At 40.3% G+C, this 18,469-nt stretch overlaps 1 protein-coding gene and 1 long non-coding RNA gene across 11 annotated transcripts in view; one reads left to right on the top strand and one right to left on the bottom strand.

The window, feature by feature from the left end:
- Positions 1-18,469, top strand: part of GRIA1 (glutamate ionotropic receptor AMPA type subunit 1) — a 165,919-nt gene that overhangs the window by 130,698 nt on the left and 16,752 nt on the right. For 8 of the 9 annotated variants that reach the window (XM_073355281.1, XM_073355277.1, XM_073355278.1 and 5 more), the window contains 2 exons: positions 10,057-10,255; positions 11,253-11,500. In XM_073355281.1, coding sequence (XP_073211382.1) covers positions 10,057-10,255; positions 11,253-11,500 — 447 coding nt within the window. Of the gene's footprint in view, positions 1-10,056; positions 10,256-11,252; positions 11,501-14,321; positions 14,636-18,469 lie in introns of those variants that run through there. The other variant, XM_073355285.1, reaches the window with a different exon arrangement.
- Positions 14,973-18,469, bottom strand: part of LOC140915534 (uncharacterized) — a 47,062-nt gene continuing 43,565 nt past the window's right edge. For both annotated transcript variants that reach the window (XR_012160191.1, XR_012160192.1), the window contains exon 3: positions 14,973-17,082. This is a non-coding gene — a long non-coding RNA (uncharacterized lncRNA). The remainder of the gene's footprint in view (positions 17,083-18,469) is intronic.

The following is an 18,469-nucleotide window of genomic DNA, read 5'->3' as shown; positions in this document are numbered from 1 at the left end:
GGTATGGGGGGAGAGGGAAGTCAATGCCAAGGAGGAGGCATGTTGTCTGTGTCCTAACCTTATGGCTGTTGTCCTGGCCTGTGACCCTGGCATTCCTCCCTGCTTCTCCTTTAAATCTCTGGCCAGTGGACGGTGGGCATGTTCATAAATACAATAACAAACACTGAATGGCACAAAAATGATGCTATTGAAAACAATGTTTTGGTGTCCAGGTATAGAAATTCTCAAGAAATACCCTGGGGCAGATACTCAAAGGCAGTGGTGACGGGAGACAGGGTGGCCAAGGAACTGGTTTCAGCTCTCCCAGTCCTCATGCATGTTAGATCTTCAGAGGAGGGCCTTTAACTTGCACTACTGGCATAAGCTCCTTGGCAGTGGTGGATGGGGCAGAGAGAAGCTCCACCCTGCTATGTACCATCCTATCCTTGGAACGTCCCTCACCCTTTTCACTCCATGCCAGGTGTGAGGGATATAGCTGGCACAACAACTAGGTCTCTACAAACGGAGAGCTCCTCTGCACAGGGAGAATGATCCTCCAGAAAAAAAATTATGGAACAGTTTTCTACTGAAAGATGTGCTTTAGTGGACACCTAAACATTCTGTGGGAACATGTTACTTCTGGCAGAGTTGTTCATGGGGAAAAATTGCAACAAATCATTACTGAAACAAAATGAGAAAGTCAAAATGAATTTCTCCTTTCACTTTGATAACACTGAAACATTTTGTTTCGATAAGGTAGAACAATTGGATATGACACTATCATTTCAATTCATTTAATTTAGACTGATAATATGAAAATTAATATTTTAATTTAACATCATATAGATTATCTTGCACACAATAGTTTACTGTAGTGTAAAATTCTAAACAAAATTAATTGAAATGATAAAGAAGAAATGAAACATTTTTACCTTATCAAAATGAAATGTTTCAATGGTCCCAAATTGAAATTTGTCAGAATATTCATTTCACAGGAAATTTCAGAATTTCCTGCTTTTCATTCCGATTTGGATTTTTTCCCCAAATGTCAAAACTTCCCACAGAATGAAAATCCCGGTTCCTGACCAGCTCTGATGCGGCACAAAGTGGAAATAGAAAACCAAAAAATTCAGCACTCAACTCCTACAGGAACATGGTACCTGGAGGACTTCAGTGTTATTCCATTGGAGAGATGGGCCTTGCTAGCTGGCAGTAATAAGGGTAATAGAAAATCAGCGGTGGGCAGAGGGCATGGGGTGATTATGGCCAGCCAGATAAAGTTGGAAGAAGAGCTTCAGGGGTCTCAATTTGGAATGTGTAGAAGAGAATTGCTCTGATGGCAGAGGAAGCAATGTAGCAAAACAAATCAAAACAAAACCCCATCTGGTTAATCTAGCTATGTCATCATTTCCCACATCCCAGAGTCAGCCAAACAAGCCTCTTGTTGCACTATTATCCTCTCCGCTTATTACTTGCAAGGATTTTATTCGGTTTAAAAAGGCTGCCGTTCCCAAGTATTAATACAGTCATCATTATGAATGAATACAAGAGTTAAATACACCGATCCAAATGTCAAGACCCAGAGCGTATCTTTGTGAGGGCTAAAGGATGTGGGCACAGAAATCTTTCCTTACTTCAATAGAGTGCTCAGTCACTAACAGCAGTTTCAGAACAGTGGAAAGCTGACAAACCCAACGTTATGCTTGGCATGGACTAGGAGACATGAGAATACTCAATGCAAGGGAATTCAAACCTCATATTGCCTATTAATATAAAGCAGTATAAAAACACACAATAGACTTTGTTGGGGCTTGACCTTCAGAGCAACTGGTTTAAAAAATGGGACTTGGTGTCCTAAGTCACTTAGGCACTTTTGAAACCTTTATCCATGGTGATAGCATGGCTGCCTCTTTTCGGTCTACAGATGCAACAGGGCAAGGGCTATAAAATATGTTACATAAGCTGCCGTTGTCTTCTCCGCCATTTCAATTTGGTAAGCAGTACCATTGGAAACTGTGTGATCATGGGAGACTTTAACTTCCCAGATATAGACTGGAGGATGAGTGCTAGTAATAATAATAGGGCTCAGATTTTCCTAGATGCGATAGCTGATGGATTCCTTCAACAAGTAGTTGCTGAACCGACTAGAGGGGATGCCATTTTAGATCTGGTCTTGGCGAGTAATGAGGATCTCATAGAGGAAATGGTTGTAGGGGATAATCTTGGCTCAAGTGATCATGAGCTAATTCAGTTCAAATTGAATGGAAGGATTAACAAAAATAAATCTGCAACTAGGGTTTTTGATTTCAAAAGGGCTGACTTTCAAAAATTAAGGAAATTAGTTAGGGAAGTGGATTGGACTGAAGAATTTATGGGTTTAAAGGTAGAGGAGGCCTGGGATTATTTTAAATTAAAGCTGCAGAAGCTATCGGAAGCCTGCATCCCAAGAAAGGGGAAAAAATTCATAGGCAGGAGTTGTAGACCAAGCTGGATGAGCAAGCATCTTAGAGAGGTAATTAAGAAAAAGCAGAAAGCATATAGGGAGTGGAAGAAGGGAGGGATCAGTAAGGAAAGCTACCTTATTGAGGTCAGAATATGTAGGGATAAAGTGAGACAGGCTAAAAGTCAAGTAGAGTTGGACCTTGCAAAGGGAATTAAAACCAATAGTAAAAGGTTCTATAGTCATATAAATAGGAAAAAAACAAAGAAAGAAGAAGTGGGACCGCTAAAAACTGAGGATGGAGTGGAGGTCAAGGATAATCTAGGCATGGCCCAATATCTAAACAAATACTTTGCCTCAGTCTTTAATAAGACTAAAGAGGATCTTAGGGATAATGGTAGCATGATAAATGGGAATGAGGATATGGAGGTAGACATCACCATATCTGAGGTAGAAGCGAAACTCAAACAGCTTAATGGGGCTAAATCGGGGGGCCCAGATAATCTTCATCCAAGAATATTAAAAGAATTGGCACAAGAAATTGCAAGCCCATTAGCAAGAATTTTTAATGAATCTGTAAATTCAGGGGTTGTACCATATGATTGGAGAATTGCTAACATAGTTCCTATTTTTAAGAAAGGGAAAAAAAGTGATCCAAGTAATTATAGGCCTGTTAGTTTGACATCTGTAGTATGCAAGGTCTTGGAAAAAATTTTGAAGGAGAAGGTAGTTAAGGACATTGAAGTCAATGGTAAATGGGACAAAATACAACATGGTTTTACAAAAGGTAGATCGTGCCAAACCAACCTGATTTCCTTCTTTGAGAGAGTAACAGATTTTTTAGATAAAGGAAACGCAGTGGATCTAATTTATTTAGATTTTAGTAAGGCGTTTGATACTGTGCCACATGGGGAATTATTAGTTAAATTGGATAAGATGGGCATCAATAGGAAAATTGAAAGGTGGATAGGGAATTGGTTAAAGGGGAGACTACAACGGGTCCTACTGAAAGGTGAACTGTCAAGTTGGAGGGAGGTTACCAGTGGAGTTCCTCAAGGATCAGTTTTGGGACCAATCTTATTTAATCTTTTTATTACTGACCTGGGCACAAAAAGTGGGAGTGTGCTAATAAAGTTTGCAGATGATACAAAGCTGGGAGGTATTGCTAATTTAGAGAAGGACAGGGATACCCTACAGGAGGATCTGGATGACCTTGTAAACTGGAGTAATAGGAATAGGATGAAATTTAATAGTGAGAAGTGTAAGGTCATGCATTTAGGGATTAATAACAAGAATTTTAGTTATAAGCTAGGGACGCATCAACTAGAAGTAACGGAGGAGGAAAAGGACCTTGGAGTATTGGTTGATCATAGGTTGACTATGAGCTGCCAATGTGATATGGCTGTGAAAAAAGCTAATGTCGTCTTGGGATGCATCAGGAGAGGTATTTCCAGTAGGGATAAGGAGGTTTTAGTACCGTTATATAAGGCACTGGTGAGACCTCACCTGGAATACTGTGTGCAGTTCTGGTCTCCCATGTTTAAGAAGGATGAATTCAAACTGGAACAGGTACAGAGAAGGGCTACTAGGATGATCCGAGGAATGGAAAACTTGTCTTATGAAAGGAGACTCAGGGAGCTTGGCTTGTTTAGCCTAACTAAAAGAAGGTTGAGGGGAGATATGATTGCTCTCTATAAATATATCAGAGGGATAAATACCAGAGAGGGAGAGGAATTATTTAAACTCAATACCAATGTGGACACAAGAACAAATGGATATAAACTGGCCACTAGGAAATTTAGATTAGAAATTAGACGAAGGTTTCTAACCATCAGAGGAGTGAAGTTTTGGAATAGCCTTCCGAGGGAAGTAGTGGGGGCAAAAGATCTATCTTGCTTTAAGATTAAACTCGATAAGTTTATGGAGGAGATGGTATGATGGGATAACATGGTTTTGGTAATTAAATATTCATGGTAAATAGGCCCAATGGCCTGTGATGGGTTTTTAGATGGGGTAAGATCCAAGTTACCCGGGAAAGAATTTTCTGTAGTATCTGGCTGATGAATCTTGCCCATATGCTCAGGGTTTAGCTGATCGCCATATTTGGGGTCGGGAAGGAATTTTCCTCCAGGGCAGATTGGAAGGCCCTGGAGGTTTTTCGCCTTCCTCTGTAGCATGGGGCACGGGTCACTTGCTGGAGGATTCTCTGCTCCTTGAGGTCTTCAAACTACAATTTGAGGACTTCAATAGCACAGATATAGGTGTGAGGTCTTTTTTAGGAGTGGTGGGTGAAATTCTGTGGCCTGCATTGTGCAGGAGGTCAGACTAGATGATCATAATGGTCCCTTCTGACCTAAATATCTATGAATCTATGAATCATTGTTCTTCTGAGCATGGGTTCAGAGTCTGGCTAGTCTATCTGTGTACCCCCAACAGTCCAGATTGAGAACCTTCTGCTTAACATATGTCACTAATATCGAATCGTAGAAATGCCCAGTAGGTTTATATCCAATCTTGTGATGTTTCGTCATGGACATTTCCCCTTCATTATTATTATTTACTTGTCCTGTGGTAGCGCCCATTCATGGGCCAGAATCCCATTGCGCTAGGTGCTGTACAAACACAAACCTAAAAGATAGCCCCCTGCCCCAAAGAGCTTGCAATCTGAGCCAATTCATTATTATGTACTCGCAGAGGCCTTGATTTAAGGTTTCTAACTCTAAGTTACATATCTAGCAATGGGGACAAAATGTTGCTTTTCAACTTTGTCTCTGATGAACCATTACATAACAAGGCATAATCATGTCTGAGATTTTTGTTGCTTCCACTTGTGATTAGGCACATTGCTATGACACTAGGATGAGTGGCTGTCTCCACTGGGTGTCATCTTCTGTGGGGAGCAGATGCAAATACCCCATTGTTATTTATTTATCCAGCTCATGACAGGTGCGTGATCTGGAAGCAAAAGCCATCTGCAGCTCTCAGTAGGCAACCTCTAAGTGATAAATGAATAAAGAATAAGGTAATGGTGTCTGCATTCTAAAGGCTGGGGTCCAGTTAACTGCAGCTGACAGGAATTAAACAAGTCACAAATGTATCCCAGCTTCATCAGGGAAGAAAAGCTGTATAATTGCAGCTGGAGGATGAATGTAATAATTAGCTGTGCAAGTGTTGCTTGCCAGGTTGAAGTGGCCGTCATCATCAGAAATTGTTGGATTTGGCGTTATCCAGCTACTCTTGTTTGGTGCCTCTTTTGCCTTTTGCAAATGCTTCCTTCCCCAAACACACATCATCTAGACTAATTAGGGAAACATTTGGGGTTATTTTTTGTTTCTTGCAGATCCAAAGGTGTGTTCACTGAACCCATCGACTCCTCTCCACACCCTCCACCATTTATTAAAAGTAACGTGTTGTGAACTCTGGTGAAAGGTGTTGAAGTGGACAGACCTGGAGACTGAGATCCTCTGCAGAAAGAATGTTGTGTTAGTTCACATTTCCCCACATCATTCCTTAACTCTGATTTAGAATGACCACCTCTTGGGGAGACACAAGGTGGGGGAGATAATATGTTTTATTGAACCATCTTCCGTTGGTGAGAGAGAGACATTTTCAAGCCACACAGAGCTCTTCTTCAGATCTGGAAAAGGTACTCCAAGCATCGGAGAGCTCTGTGTGGCTTGAAAGTTTTTCTCTCTCACTGACAGAAGTTGGTCCAATAAAACATATTACCTCACCAACCTGGTCTCTCTAATATCTTAGGACCGACAGAGCTATAACTACACTGCATACACCTCTATGGGAGGCAGTTCTGTCTCTGGGACCATCTAGTCATTGGCCATTTTGCTGAGATAGCCAACAACTCATCTGGGTCAAGGCAACTAACCTGTGTCACGCTGGGTTCTGAACAGCTGCAAGATGGTCACAATATAACAGTGTCCTACCTTCATGAAACCTGTCCTATATTAAAAATATGGGGTTCCTATTGCTTTGTAAGAGGTGATTTTTTTTTAAAGAAAAGAAACTATCACCTTTATGAACATCACTTCAGAGGTAGGTTATATGTACTAGATCAGGGAGCGGGATTCTACATGAGACTATACATGCCACTGCTTTGAAATTTTTCACTCCAGCTCAGGTTTCAGGTGATAATGGTTTGCTGACATCACAGAAGCAGCATGCAATATACATGACTGGTTAAGCAAGCCTTAGGACTGAAGTAGCCAGGGGGGCTACAGATCAGCACTGAGATGCCATGGCAGAGGGGCTGGAAAGCCACTTGCCCAGTGTCTGGCTCAAGCCAATTCTACTTTCATAAGCAATCATTTCACTCTCAAATCTGGAAGAAGAAAAAACAATGTAAAGTCAACAGTTTGCTGTTTTGTCCCTGTTATTTACTGTGGCTATATTTCCTGCACACTGCTCTCTCTGCACTTTGTGAAAACGGCTCTGATTGCTCTTCCAGGAGTGTGAAGCTGAGAGTGTGTTTGATGCTTTGGCTTTTATTTCCCCAATATTAAAAATGTGTGGTCGCCCTTCTGCAAATTGCAAATGTATTCAGAAGAGTTCTGTTGCTGAGCAAATGTGGTCCCTGGTTTCCATTAAGTGGTGTCTGAGCTCAAAGAATGGCAATTTTGACCAAAGGGATTTCAGGTCAGATTGATATAAATTAGATGACATGATGTCTGAGAGAACAGCTACTCCCACATCCGCAAGAGATTTAAAGATAGCCTGGACAAAGCAGTAATATACAATATAGAGGAGCGGTGCAGGGAACAGACTACTTTATTTCACTCTTTTTCCATCTCTGATTTCTGCAATTAGTGAAGTGTGGGGTTTGTTTGTTTGTTTGTTTTTTCCCTAGTTGGAGCAATGGAGTGTGGAGTTTTGTTTGCCAGTTGTTTGCCATTAGCCCACAATGACTTCTAGAAAGCACGGCAGCTGGATCCATTAACTCATGCAAACCCAGACACAGGATGGAATGGATGTTGACATGTGTCATCACCATGTCTGTCATTTAAAGGCTATATCTCCATTGCCATAGTCCAGGCCAGATTTCAGGGCAGTGACAGAGGATGTTAAAGAGACACACTGCAGAGAGAAAAGGTTGATGTCACAGGAGGGAGGCAAAAAGAAAAGGAGTACTTGTGGCACCTTAGAGACTAACCAATTTATTTGAGCATGAGCTTTCGTGAGCTACAGCTCACTTCATTGGATGCAGTGTTTCTGATAGGTAACCCCTTCCTTGCCAGCCTGGCTGCATAAAGTAACATTATGATTTCCTTCCTGCCTGAGATGTGTTTGGCTAAAAAGGAAAGAGCACAAGCAATCTGGGGAGGGAGCATCATTATTAAAATCCCTTTTAAAACAGAATCTTCCCTTTAAAATGATATTAAAATGTTTGACTGCAGTAAATTAATTCCTGCTTGAGCTATCTATCTGTCTGTCTCCAAATGCCTAGAATAATTTGGCAATCTGACTGGAGAGACAATGCAGTAGATTCATAGATTATAAAGCCAGAAAGGACGGTTATGATCGTTGAGTTTGACCTCCTGCATAACACAGGACAAAGAACCTCACACGCTGAACTCTGCATCAAGCCCATGACTTCTGTCTGAGCTATAGCATATTTTTAAGCAAGCTATCAGGTCTTGATTTACAGACTCCAAGTGATGGAGAATTTCCCTTGTCCCTTGGATGTATTAAAATGCATATTGTTCAGATGAGCCTAGTTTACCAAGCAATCCGGATCAATCTATATAACTGACATGTGCCATGACTATTTACCACTCCACCAATTTTCATATCATCTGTACATTTTACCAGAATGACTTTATGTGTTCTTCCAGATCACTGACAAAGATATTTAACAGCATTGGGCCAATGAGCTACGACCCTGAGGGTCTCCCATAGAAACATTCTCATTGGCTAATGATTTCCCATATACAGTTAATTTTTGTGATCTAATATTTAACCAGTTGTTAATCCATTTAGATATGTGCTACGCTGATTTTGTATAGTTTTTTTAATAGAAAGTCATGCAGAACTAAGTCAAATGCCTCACTGAAGTCTAATTATATTATGTTAATGCAGTTTTCTTTATCAACCAAACTTGTGATCTCAGACAAAAAAAAGATGTTTGTGTGACCAGACCTATTTTCCATAAAATCATGCTGGTTTTCATTAGTTATGGTACCATTCTTTAATTTGCTACTCATTGCATCCCATAGCAGCCTTTCCATGATTTTGCCCGAGATTTATGTCAGCATCTAGTTACCCATGTCATCTCATTTATCCCTTTTAAATATAGGTATGACATTAGCTTTTAGCCAGTGCTCTGGAACTTTCCTGCTGTTCCAAGATTTGTTAAAAATCAGCATTAATGTTTCAAAGGATGTCTCGGCCCATTCTTTTAATACTCTTACAAGTACTCAGACAGAATAATACAAATTATCCTGTTCTTCAGATTTAAAAATGTTTAATTTAATAGTTGCTGTTTAATTTCCTCCCTAGTTACTGATGGAAAATAAAGTATTTCATTATGACTATAAGATATGAATTACATCATCCCATTTCTTTCCAAATGGGCTCAGTACAGGAATAACTGGGTGAAATGTAATAGCCTGTGATATACAGGAGGTCAGATTAGATTACCTGATGGTCCTTCTAGCCTTAAATTTCATGAACCTAGGAATCAAATACACAATAGAAACATTTATTAAATATTTCTGCCTTTTCTGCACATGACTGATCATTTTACCATCCTTATCTAGCATTGGATGTTATACCAATAAAATAAAAACCAGCAGGATCTTATTAAAGGGGAAAAGGCAAAATACCACATTTATTGTGAATACAGAAAGAATCATAGTAAGCAGTTAGTTATAGCTATAACATTCCATTCAATCTCATATTTATTCACACATTCATTCATACAAACACACACACACACAGGTTCTGCAAGGTTGTTATCATAGTTACCAGCCTTAGAGTTGCTCATGCCAAGCCACTGGCCAGGTGGCCTGGACATGAGGAGGGAGCAGGGCCTTGTCAGATGCTCATCTGATGCTCCTGGAAGTTGGTTTGCAGAATCAGACTCCAAAGTTCTCACTTTTTAGAGTCTATTTTTATAGGAATTTCTTTAATTAATGGAATTTAAACTATGGGGAATCAAACTCATTTGTGATTTTAATACAGAACTTCTTTAATATGATCCAACATGGACATATATCATTGCTAGGATTTCACTTGTTCCTGATACATGTAAAGAATTCTGTCTGAGGTAAGTACTACCCTAACCAGGAATTTAAAGTTTCCTATTGTTTGTTGCTGTGTTCTGCTATTTTTTTCATCTGAATGAAAACTAAAGAAAATGTTACTGTGCAAACATTATTTTTCACCAGCAGTGATAGTTTTGTTTCACTCAAGCCTGTGTCTTGACACATATAGCAAGGAAATAGAGAGAGAAGCATTCTCCCATTTTGACACCGAGCTTCCCAGGAAACAGGTGTAAGAGCTGGCATTGCTCAGCAGTCGCTGATAGAGTGTTAAGCCCCATACCACACTTCTGGCCTATATCACCGAATTGTATCTTCTACTCCTTCATCCTGATTCCCCTCACCCTTCCCTTTTGTCTTTAGATCCCTCTCTGGCCGCATAGTTGGTGGTGTCTGGTGGTTTTTTACCTTGATCATCATCTCTTCCTACACGGCTAACCTGGCTGCCTTCCTGACAGTGGAGCGGATGGTGTCCCCCATAGAGAGTGCAGAAGACTTAGCCAAGCAGACAGAGATTGCCTACGGGACCCTGGAAGCTGGGTCAACTAAAGAATTTTTTAGGGTAAGAGAAAATGGTTAAGACTTTCATATACAAAACAAAAAGATCATGTCAGCCTTTGTGCCATTCCATGGAAACGACAGATCATGAAGTTTGCTGAGTACTGTAAATAACCTAGAAACATACAGTAATTATATGCTTCTGCACATTACTGAGTAATTATACTTAGCAGTTCCAAAAGTAATTACCCTATGACTTGCAACTCAAGTTTACAGAATAATAAATCTTTTGTTTGCCCTGTAATTAAATGGAACCACTTACCATATATAAATACGCTGCCATTATGTATGGCAGAAGCATACATAGCAGAGCCAGAAAAGATTATGTTGGCTATCCAGTCTACCTCCTTCATTTTGCTTCCTACAACATTCCCATTAATGTCTCCTCAAACATCTGCAGGGATGGAAACCTTACCACTTCCCTTGGGAGTCTGTTCTGCCATCCAATTGCTCTTATTGTTAAGCACATTTCCCTAACATCTAGTCTGAACATTAGCTTCTCATCCTTCCATCGTTGGCATCTAAATACTTTTCTTATTTCCAAGTATACTGGTGTACTCAAAGTACAGTATTTATAGGCTGTGATAATCCCTCCACTCCTTCCTGTGATTTCTCTTTTCTGGTAGAGGGTATGCTCTCCCTCCACACCAGGGACTCTGTGGAGAATTCTGCTTGCTGAAAATCCCACCTCCCATTGTTCCCTCTAGGGAGATATAGCCCCACGCTGCTCATGCCTAACAGACACAATCCAGCCCTGGGTGAATGACACTCATTACTAGATTGTTCTTACCCTGAAATTGCTTGAAGCAAATGACGCAGAGAGCTTGAGGGGTATTTGAGCTCTTTGACCTAAAGTCACTCATTAAACTATTTCTAACACAGCTGGCCTTCCTTACTAATACAAACCACAGGTACATGCTCAAGCTAACTCTGAGTCTCCCCTGGTACACAAGCCTCTGCTTCCAGGCTAATACATGCTGGGTTTGTGTTGCCCCATGCAGCGATCTAAAATCGCCGTGTTTGAGAAGATGTGGACGTACATGAAATCAGCAGAACCCTCCGTTTTTGTGAGGACCACAGAAGAGGGGATGATCCGGGTGAGGAAGTCAAAAGGGAAGTATGCCTATCTCCTGGAATCCACCATGAATGAGTATATAGAGCAGCGCAAGCCATGTGACACCATGAAGGTGGGAGGTAACTTGGATTCCAAAGGCTATGGCATTGCAACACCAAAGGGGTCTGCACTGAGGTAAGTAGCTTGGATTTGCTTTTCCTTGCCATGCAGCCCAATACATCAATATGTCCACACAGTTCAATCTCCATTGCCATATTAATCATGAAAGCAGGGAGTGTAAATTCTCAGCATGAGGCCATTAAACTACATGACTCCTGCTCAACAGTGATGGGAGTGACTAATTCTTCAAACCCTGCATATGGAAATTGGCCTCCGACTGGCCCATTCATTATGAATGCAGCTGCACTCCTTAAGGGATTTTGCGGCATCGTAACCATTGATTAATAAAGCATTATTTTGAAGCGAGGCTCATCCTGTGGTGTGTGAAATGCCCATCTTTGCAATGTATGGGATGGCCCTGGTTTGGATCCATGCTTAGAGAGATTCTTGTGGTAACAGTATTTGTGTGTGTGTGTGTGTGTGTGTGTGAAAAGAAATGCTAACACATGAGGACAACATGAAAAATGAAGCGTTCTCATCCTTGCTAAAAACAACAATTAATTACAAGAGTTCAGTGCAGATGCTGAGTTTAGGGCTCTTGACATCTTCCAGGAGGTACAAGTCCAACATTTCTGAACCCAAAACAGTAATTGCCAAAGGCCTGTACTAAAACACCATCACAAATATTTTTGAAGGCTTTTTTTTAAAAAACCCTTAGAAGGCACAAAATCCAGATCTTTAGTACGGTTACAAATACAAAAGAATATGGGAAGAAGATTATTATGGAGGCAACATTTTCACACCTGAGTGCTTACAGTTTGCTACCTGAACCTATGCACGAAGATAAGTGCTTTTGTATCTTTAGCATGTAGGGAAAGAGGGGGTTGTTTTTGTTTTGTTTTGTTTGGGGATTTTGTTTTTAATTAAAGCGGTTTTTCTTCCTGCCTTTTTTAACATTAAGAAATTCAGGCCTTTTCTGCCCTGAAAGACTCTATGGACAGCTGGAGGTCTAGTAGGTTTATGACATCAGAAAACTTAAAAAAAGGAAAACGAAACCTCACTGAAGGAAGGTAGAAGTGATTGTCTTTTCATCAGACTGTTTAAAACACTTTTCTATTCATTTCATTAACACTTGGAAGGAAAGATGTCTTTGGCCTTGTCTGTATTGAGATTTAGCCATTGCTGGCCAGTATTTGGGGTGGCCGTGCTGAAGCAAACCTGCATGTAGAGGTAAGAAAAGCTGTGATTTGCACCATTTGAACTTATCCCACTTTCAAGCAGGGAGAAACCGGAACTGGTGCAAATCATGGCTTTCCGTGTATCTCCAGTTGGGGTTAGCACCAACGCAGCTATGCCAGTTGCTGGCCTGTGATGGCTGAACGGGGGCTAATCTAAAGCATAGACAAGATCTTACTCATGGATTCAACCCTGTCCCCTCTTCAGTTAAGGACAGAGCCAGCTCCCAATCTACAGGTGTATGTCCTCCAATCAGTCTTCCATCAAAAATCAAGGAAGGACAAGACTTGACATTATCGCTATTTTTAAGGTAAAAAAGTCAAGCAAAAGAAAAACTATGTAGGAAAGCAATGTACAAAAGGATCAGTTACAGAATAATTTTCACTTTCAAAACTCAGTGAGGCATTAAACACAATGGACCAGATCCTGAGGTGCCACTGACTTCAATAGGAGTTTTGCCTAAGTGAAAACTGAGTGAGGAGCTTGGGATCTGTCCTAATGGAAAGTAAAATAAGCTTCAAGTGATCAGAATGCCGCTGAGAGCTCCACCCTTTGTCAGAATAGAATGCAGAAGAACTAGAGGATAGAAAAGGATCTAAAAAGCCCGGTGGTCTGAAGCCCACCTGTGTCCCATCAAACTTCAGGATTTCACCTACTCAGGTGCAGCATGAGCAGCTTCCTTATTCTTTTATTGGCCTTGCAACTTATATATTGGGATGCCACTTTCTTTCCAAAATGCTATGAATCCTAATACCATCTACAGTAATTGTCACAAAATCCTACCCTCCTGCCTGCAGTCTGAAAAATTGTACCCTTGTTTGGGTCACGCTTTCGGTTAAAGTTCCATTTATAAAGGGTTTTTAAATGATCACGAGGTGTTTATAAGCATGTCGCAGACATGTGTGTCACATCTATGTGTTGTGGATGGTTACAAGCATCTCAGAGAATGAGTTAAAGATGGTGATAAGACCTGGAGATAAGCAATCTATTGCCCTATGGAACTCCATTGCAATTGATTAATCATTTACTAAAACATCTATTGATCAGTATATAACCCTTTATAAATGGAGGCTTAATAGTGACGGATACTTGTTCACTGACTATAAACTAATGTGGAGAATTTTAAACTGGGGTCCTAGGTCACTAGCACCCTGCAAACCATTTTCTAGTGAAGATCTGGTTGGTTTTACTGGGCCTGATCCCACTGACATCAAGGGGCACTCAATCAGGGCCATGGTTTCCAGCTTTAAAAATGCATTAAATACTTTCCATGTCAGCAAGTGCTGTAGCTGCCCCAGAGATGTGGCTAGTTTGTGAATGGAGAGCAGGTGGTCCTTAAGACAATCTTTCTATTCAAATGTTGTCCAGGCTATGAAATTCTTTGGGTCTCTCCATACTAATGTGCATGCACTATCAGAGCTTCAGGGCTTTTGCCAGCATACTCTCGCCAATATTTATTTTCCATCTTGCAAATATGGAAATTAAGAGGCAGGACTAATGTGCAAAAAACAGTCTGTCCTGCAATGTTCAGGATGTAAGGAAGCCATTAGCAATGCTTTTAACAACAACAACAAAAAATAATCCACCAGCAAAACTACAAGAGGGGAATGCAAAAGAATCAGCTCAATCCAGCTAATCCATATATCTCTTTGCTGGGCAGGAGAATACAACATTTCTGCTGTTTCTTTTTTGCATCATAACCTCTGTTAACGGCATGTGGAACCAATTCCCAAACCAGTCTAACAGCAAAGGAGGAATGCTTGATTTTCCGTTTGACCTGTTGGTGTTTCTTTGAAACAGGTGCTGTCATTTTCTGTCCCATTATGTTTGTTTTGTTTCACTGTTGTTTTATTTGTCAAGCTTTTGGTATTTTCTTTACAGTCATCATATGATGTGTGTCTTCACCATAGGGCCCTGCACACAAAAGAGTGCACTGAACAAGGTGACACTCAGTCACCCGGGGAACAAATCCAAATCACTGGCTGAGGGAGTTTAGGGGCCCTGATCTTGTTTCCTTTCAAGTCAACAGGAGTTTCACCATTGGCTTCAATGGGAGCAGGATCAGTTTCACAAGAAGGAAGTTTTCTTGCTTTTTCCTGAGACGCTATGGGCATATCATGTATGCTATCAATAATTAAAGCAGTTTATTTGTCATGGCAAAAAATGAGAAAAGTCATTTTAGTTTAACCCAAAAAAAGAAAATTCATAATACATGTAAGTGGGGCTACTATTGCCAGTTTGCATTAATAACTTAAAAACATATAAAAGTAGCAACCACATGTAGGATATACAAACCACTGCCACTGTGTTCTGTTTGATAAAGGATGTTATACATTCCTAAAGACATGGGGCCTGAGTCATCACTAGATTATGCCAACATCTTTATACAAAGTAAAGCTCATTGGTACAGAAAGACATTTTAATACACTGCAAAGAGCTGGACTGATATCAGCTTAAACTATTTAATAATATTTAACCAGTGGTTAAAATCATTTAAAAGCTTAGGTCATTCACCCGTACTCCACTACACTGGATATACACAGAGACATAGTTGTAAACATTCATTAGGGGTAAAAGGAGGATTTGCTTACCAGCCAGTCCCCAGTATGAGAAATGAGGATCTCCAACTTTATATTTACACATCAACCATCGGTTCTGGCTTGCATCATAGTCCACATTTCTCCTAAGTTTGAAAGCACTTGAGTCAGTATGTTTGGTAAGATCTAAATTCTCTCCATAATAATGTTTTGATCACTTATGAAATCCTAGCTATCAGGCTTGGTAGTCCTTTTTTCTTTCATCCAAAGTTGATTCCTTCACTTTATGTCTTTTGAGAGCTAGGTGATTGAATTTTAGATCAGATTTAATCTTTTCCTTCTTTATTTCTGCATGGAAGCCATAAGAGAACAGATAAAATATCCTTTTTCAGTGGCAAAAGTGATATTGAGAGCCTGCTCCTTCTCCCACTGAAGTTAGCAGGAATTTTGACCTTGACTTTAATGGGAGCAGGGTTGGAAACCTCAACAAACAACCTTCATCCTATAGCACATGCACAGCTCCCTCCCCATCCATCAGCTCAGTGTCAGATATGTCGGGCTGCCAGGAGTTAGTGGAAGAGAGCTCCCTTCCCCAACTCCCCCAGATTAACCTGGCTTTGGACATCATTCAGTATCGAATGGGTAAATCTGGTGCTTTGGGGAACAAAACAATAATGCAAAGCCAAATTGTCCAAAATCGGTTAAAGTCAATGAAATAACACCCACAATATGAGTCTCTAATTCGCATTTTAAAAAGAAACAGCAATGTATTAGGGAGGGAGAAATAGGACTGCTCTTGTTTTGCAATTGGCTTCCTGGTCTTTCAGCAAAGTTCTCCAGAGGCGCTATAAACTTGTGTGTCAGCTTTTCCAAATCCCATAAACTAATAAAAATGTTCCCTGTCAAAAATACACCTAAAATGACACATTTCAGAGAAAATAAGTAGCAGGCAGCTAAATCTTTCCTCAAGGACCCTGTCACTGTGAAATATCAGAGGCTTCCTATACTCCTTGTGAACTGGAGAGAGAACCAATTACTTTAAAAGAAATCTCTTAGGAAAAAATTAATAAAATGTATAACACATGGCACAAAATATCATCAGAGTGATTTTTACATTCAGAGGCTCTACAGAGGATTTACTGTGTTAATATCATATGCCTGTATAGGAATTACATACTCTTTCAGATCATCCATTAGCTACATCTTCTGCAAATTGTTCATCAGAGATTGCTGTGCTAATTAACTTCCATTCTGCTTTAGAAGACAGAAATAATCATGTGTGTTACTAGATTATTCATTACTTTTACATACAACTTACCATGTATAGTCACTGTCACTGCATTTAACTCATAACTTAGGGTAGATTTACCCTGCAAAAACAAAAAAGATGTGTTTTTAACTTTAATTCAGGTTAAAAGAGCAATGAAAACTTGGCAATTTAGCTTTTAACTCAGCTTACCAGCTTGAGTTCAACCCCAGGCTGCCCTTTAGGCTTTAGCCGAGTTGCTGTGTCTTCACACCTGCTATTTTAACCTGAATTAACTATCCTGAGTTAAGAACACACCTTGGGTTTTTCTGGGTTTTTTTGTGCAGTGTAGATATGCCCTAATTTACACAAGTAGAGTGAATCACCAGACACCTTTCCCCAGAGAGCCCAGATATTTTACTGGCTTTTCAGCATTTGCTGTATGGAGTCCGTCAGAGTAAAAAAACTAAAATGATACAAAATTACCATGGCACACATTAAATGGATTCAAAACTGGCTAACTGATAAGTCTCAAACTGTAACTGTAAACCGGGAGTTGCCATCAAGCAGGTCTGTTTCCAGTGCGTCTCACAGGGATCTGTTCTTGGTCCTATGCTGTTTAACATTTCATCGGTGACCTGGAAGAAAACATAAAATCATCACTGATCAAGTTTTCAGATGCCACAAAAATTGGAGGAGTTGTAAATAATGAAAAGGTCAGGTCACTGATTCAGAGTGATCTGGATCACGTGGTAAAATGAGCACAAGCAAACAATATGCATTTTAATACGGCTAAATGTAAATGTATCCATTTAGGAACAAAGAATGCAGGCCATGCTTTCAGGATCGGGGACTCTGTCCTGGGAAGCAGTGACTCTGAAAAAGATTTGGGGTTCATGTTGGAAAATCTGCTCCCAATGTGACCCTGTGGCCAAAAGAGCTGATGCGATCCTGGGATGCATAAACAGGGGAATCTCAAGTAGGAGCAGAGAGGTTATTTTACGCCTGTATTTGGCACTGGAGTGACCGCTGCTGGAATAATGCATCCAGTTCTGGTGTCCACAATTCAAGAAGGATGTTGATAAATTGCAGAGGGTTCAGAGCAGTGCCATGAGAATGGTCAAAGAATTAGAAAATATGCCTGATAGTGACAGAGTCAAGGACTCAATCTATTTAGCTCAACAAAGAGATGGGTAAGGGTGACTTCATATCAGTTTATCAGTACCAACAAGGAGAACAAATATTTAATAATGAGCTCTTCAGTCTAGCAGACAAAGGTCTAACACAATCCAATGGCTGGAAGCTTAAGCTAGGCAAATTCAGACTGGAAATAAGGTATAATTTTTTAATAGCGAAGGTAATTAACCATTGGAACAATTTACCAAGGATCATGGCGGAGTCTCCATCACTGACCATTTTTAAATCAAGACTAGATGTTTTTCTAAAAGATCTGCTCTAGGAATTATTTTGGGGAAGTTCTATAGCCTGAGGAATCTATGAATCTATAAGGCTATTTATTGTTTGAGGGGTCAACACTCCATCTCTTCCAAGCTCTGTAAAGCCTTCTCATGATTGTTTCTCACTTTGCCTGTCCTTTTTCCTATATCTGATGTGAGATCTACACCGTGTTGTGTCTGACAACCAGTTCCCAAACACAAACTTTGCTCATCAGTGAAATCTTCGCAACCTATGGCTGCACTCACCAAGCCAAATTATGCCCTCAGATGCTTACCCCTGAAGTCAGCAAGTGTCATGTGAACGCATCTGAGGGCAGAATATGGCATGGTGCGTGATTGGCATGCTACTCAAGACTTCAAACCCAGATTGCTCTTCCAGGTGAACTAAAGGAAAGCACCTACCCACCAGCCAGACCAGTAGGATCTATGCCAAGGTTTTCTCCATCGGCTGGGAGATGCTTGTACAAGACATTATATATATATTATAAATGGGGAACACACCAAGGATACCATTGAGCATACACTACCATTCATAGCCCACTGAAACAACCAAAAGTGAGAAGGGAAA

The sequence above is a fragment of the Lepidochelys kempii genome, chromosome 8 (genome assembly GCF_965140265.1).
Source record: "Lepidochelys kempii isolate rLepKem1 chromosome 8, rLepKem1.hap2, whole genome shotgun sequence".
NCBI classification, from domain to species: domain Eukaryota; kingdom Metazoa; phylum Chordata; order Testudines; family Cheloniidae; genus Lepidochelys; species Lepidochelys kempii.
The sequence above is the reverse complement of the archived record's forward strand: the minus strand, read 5'-3'. Positions and strand labels throughout refer to the sequence as shown.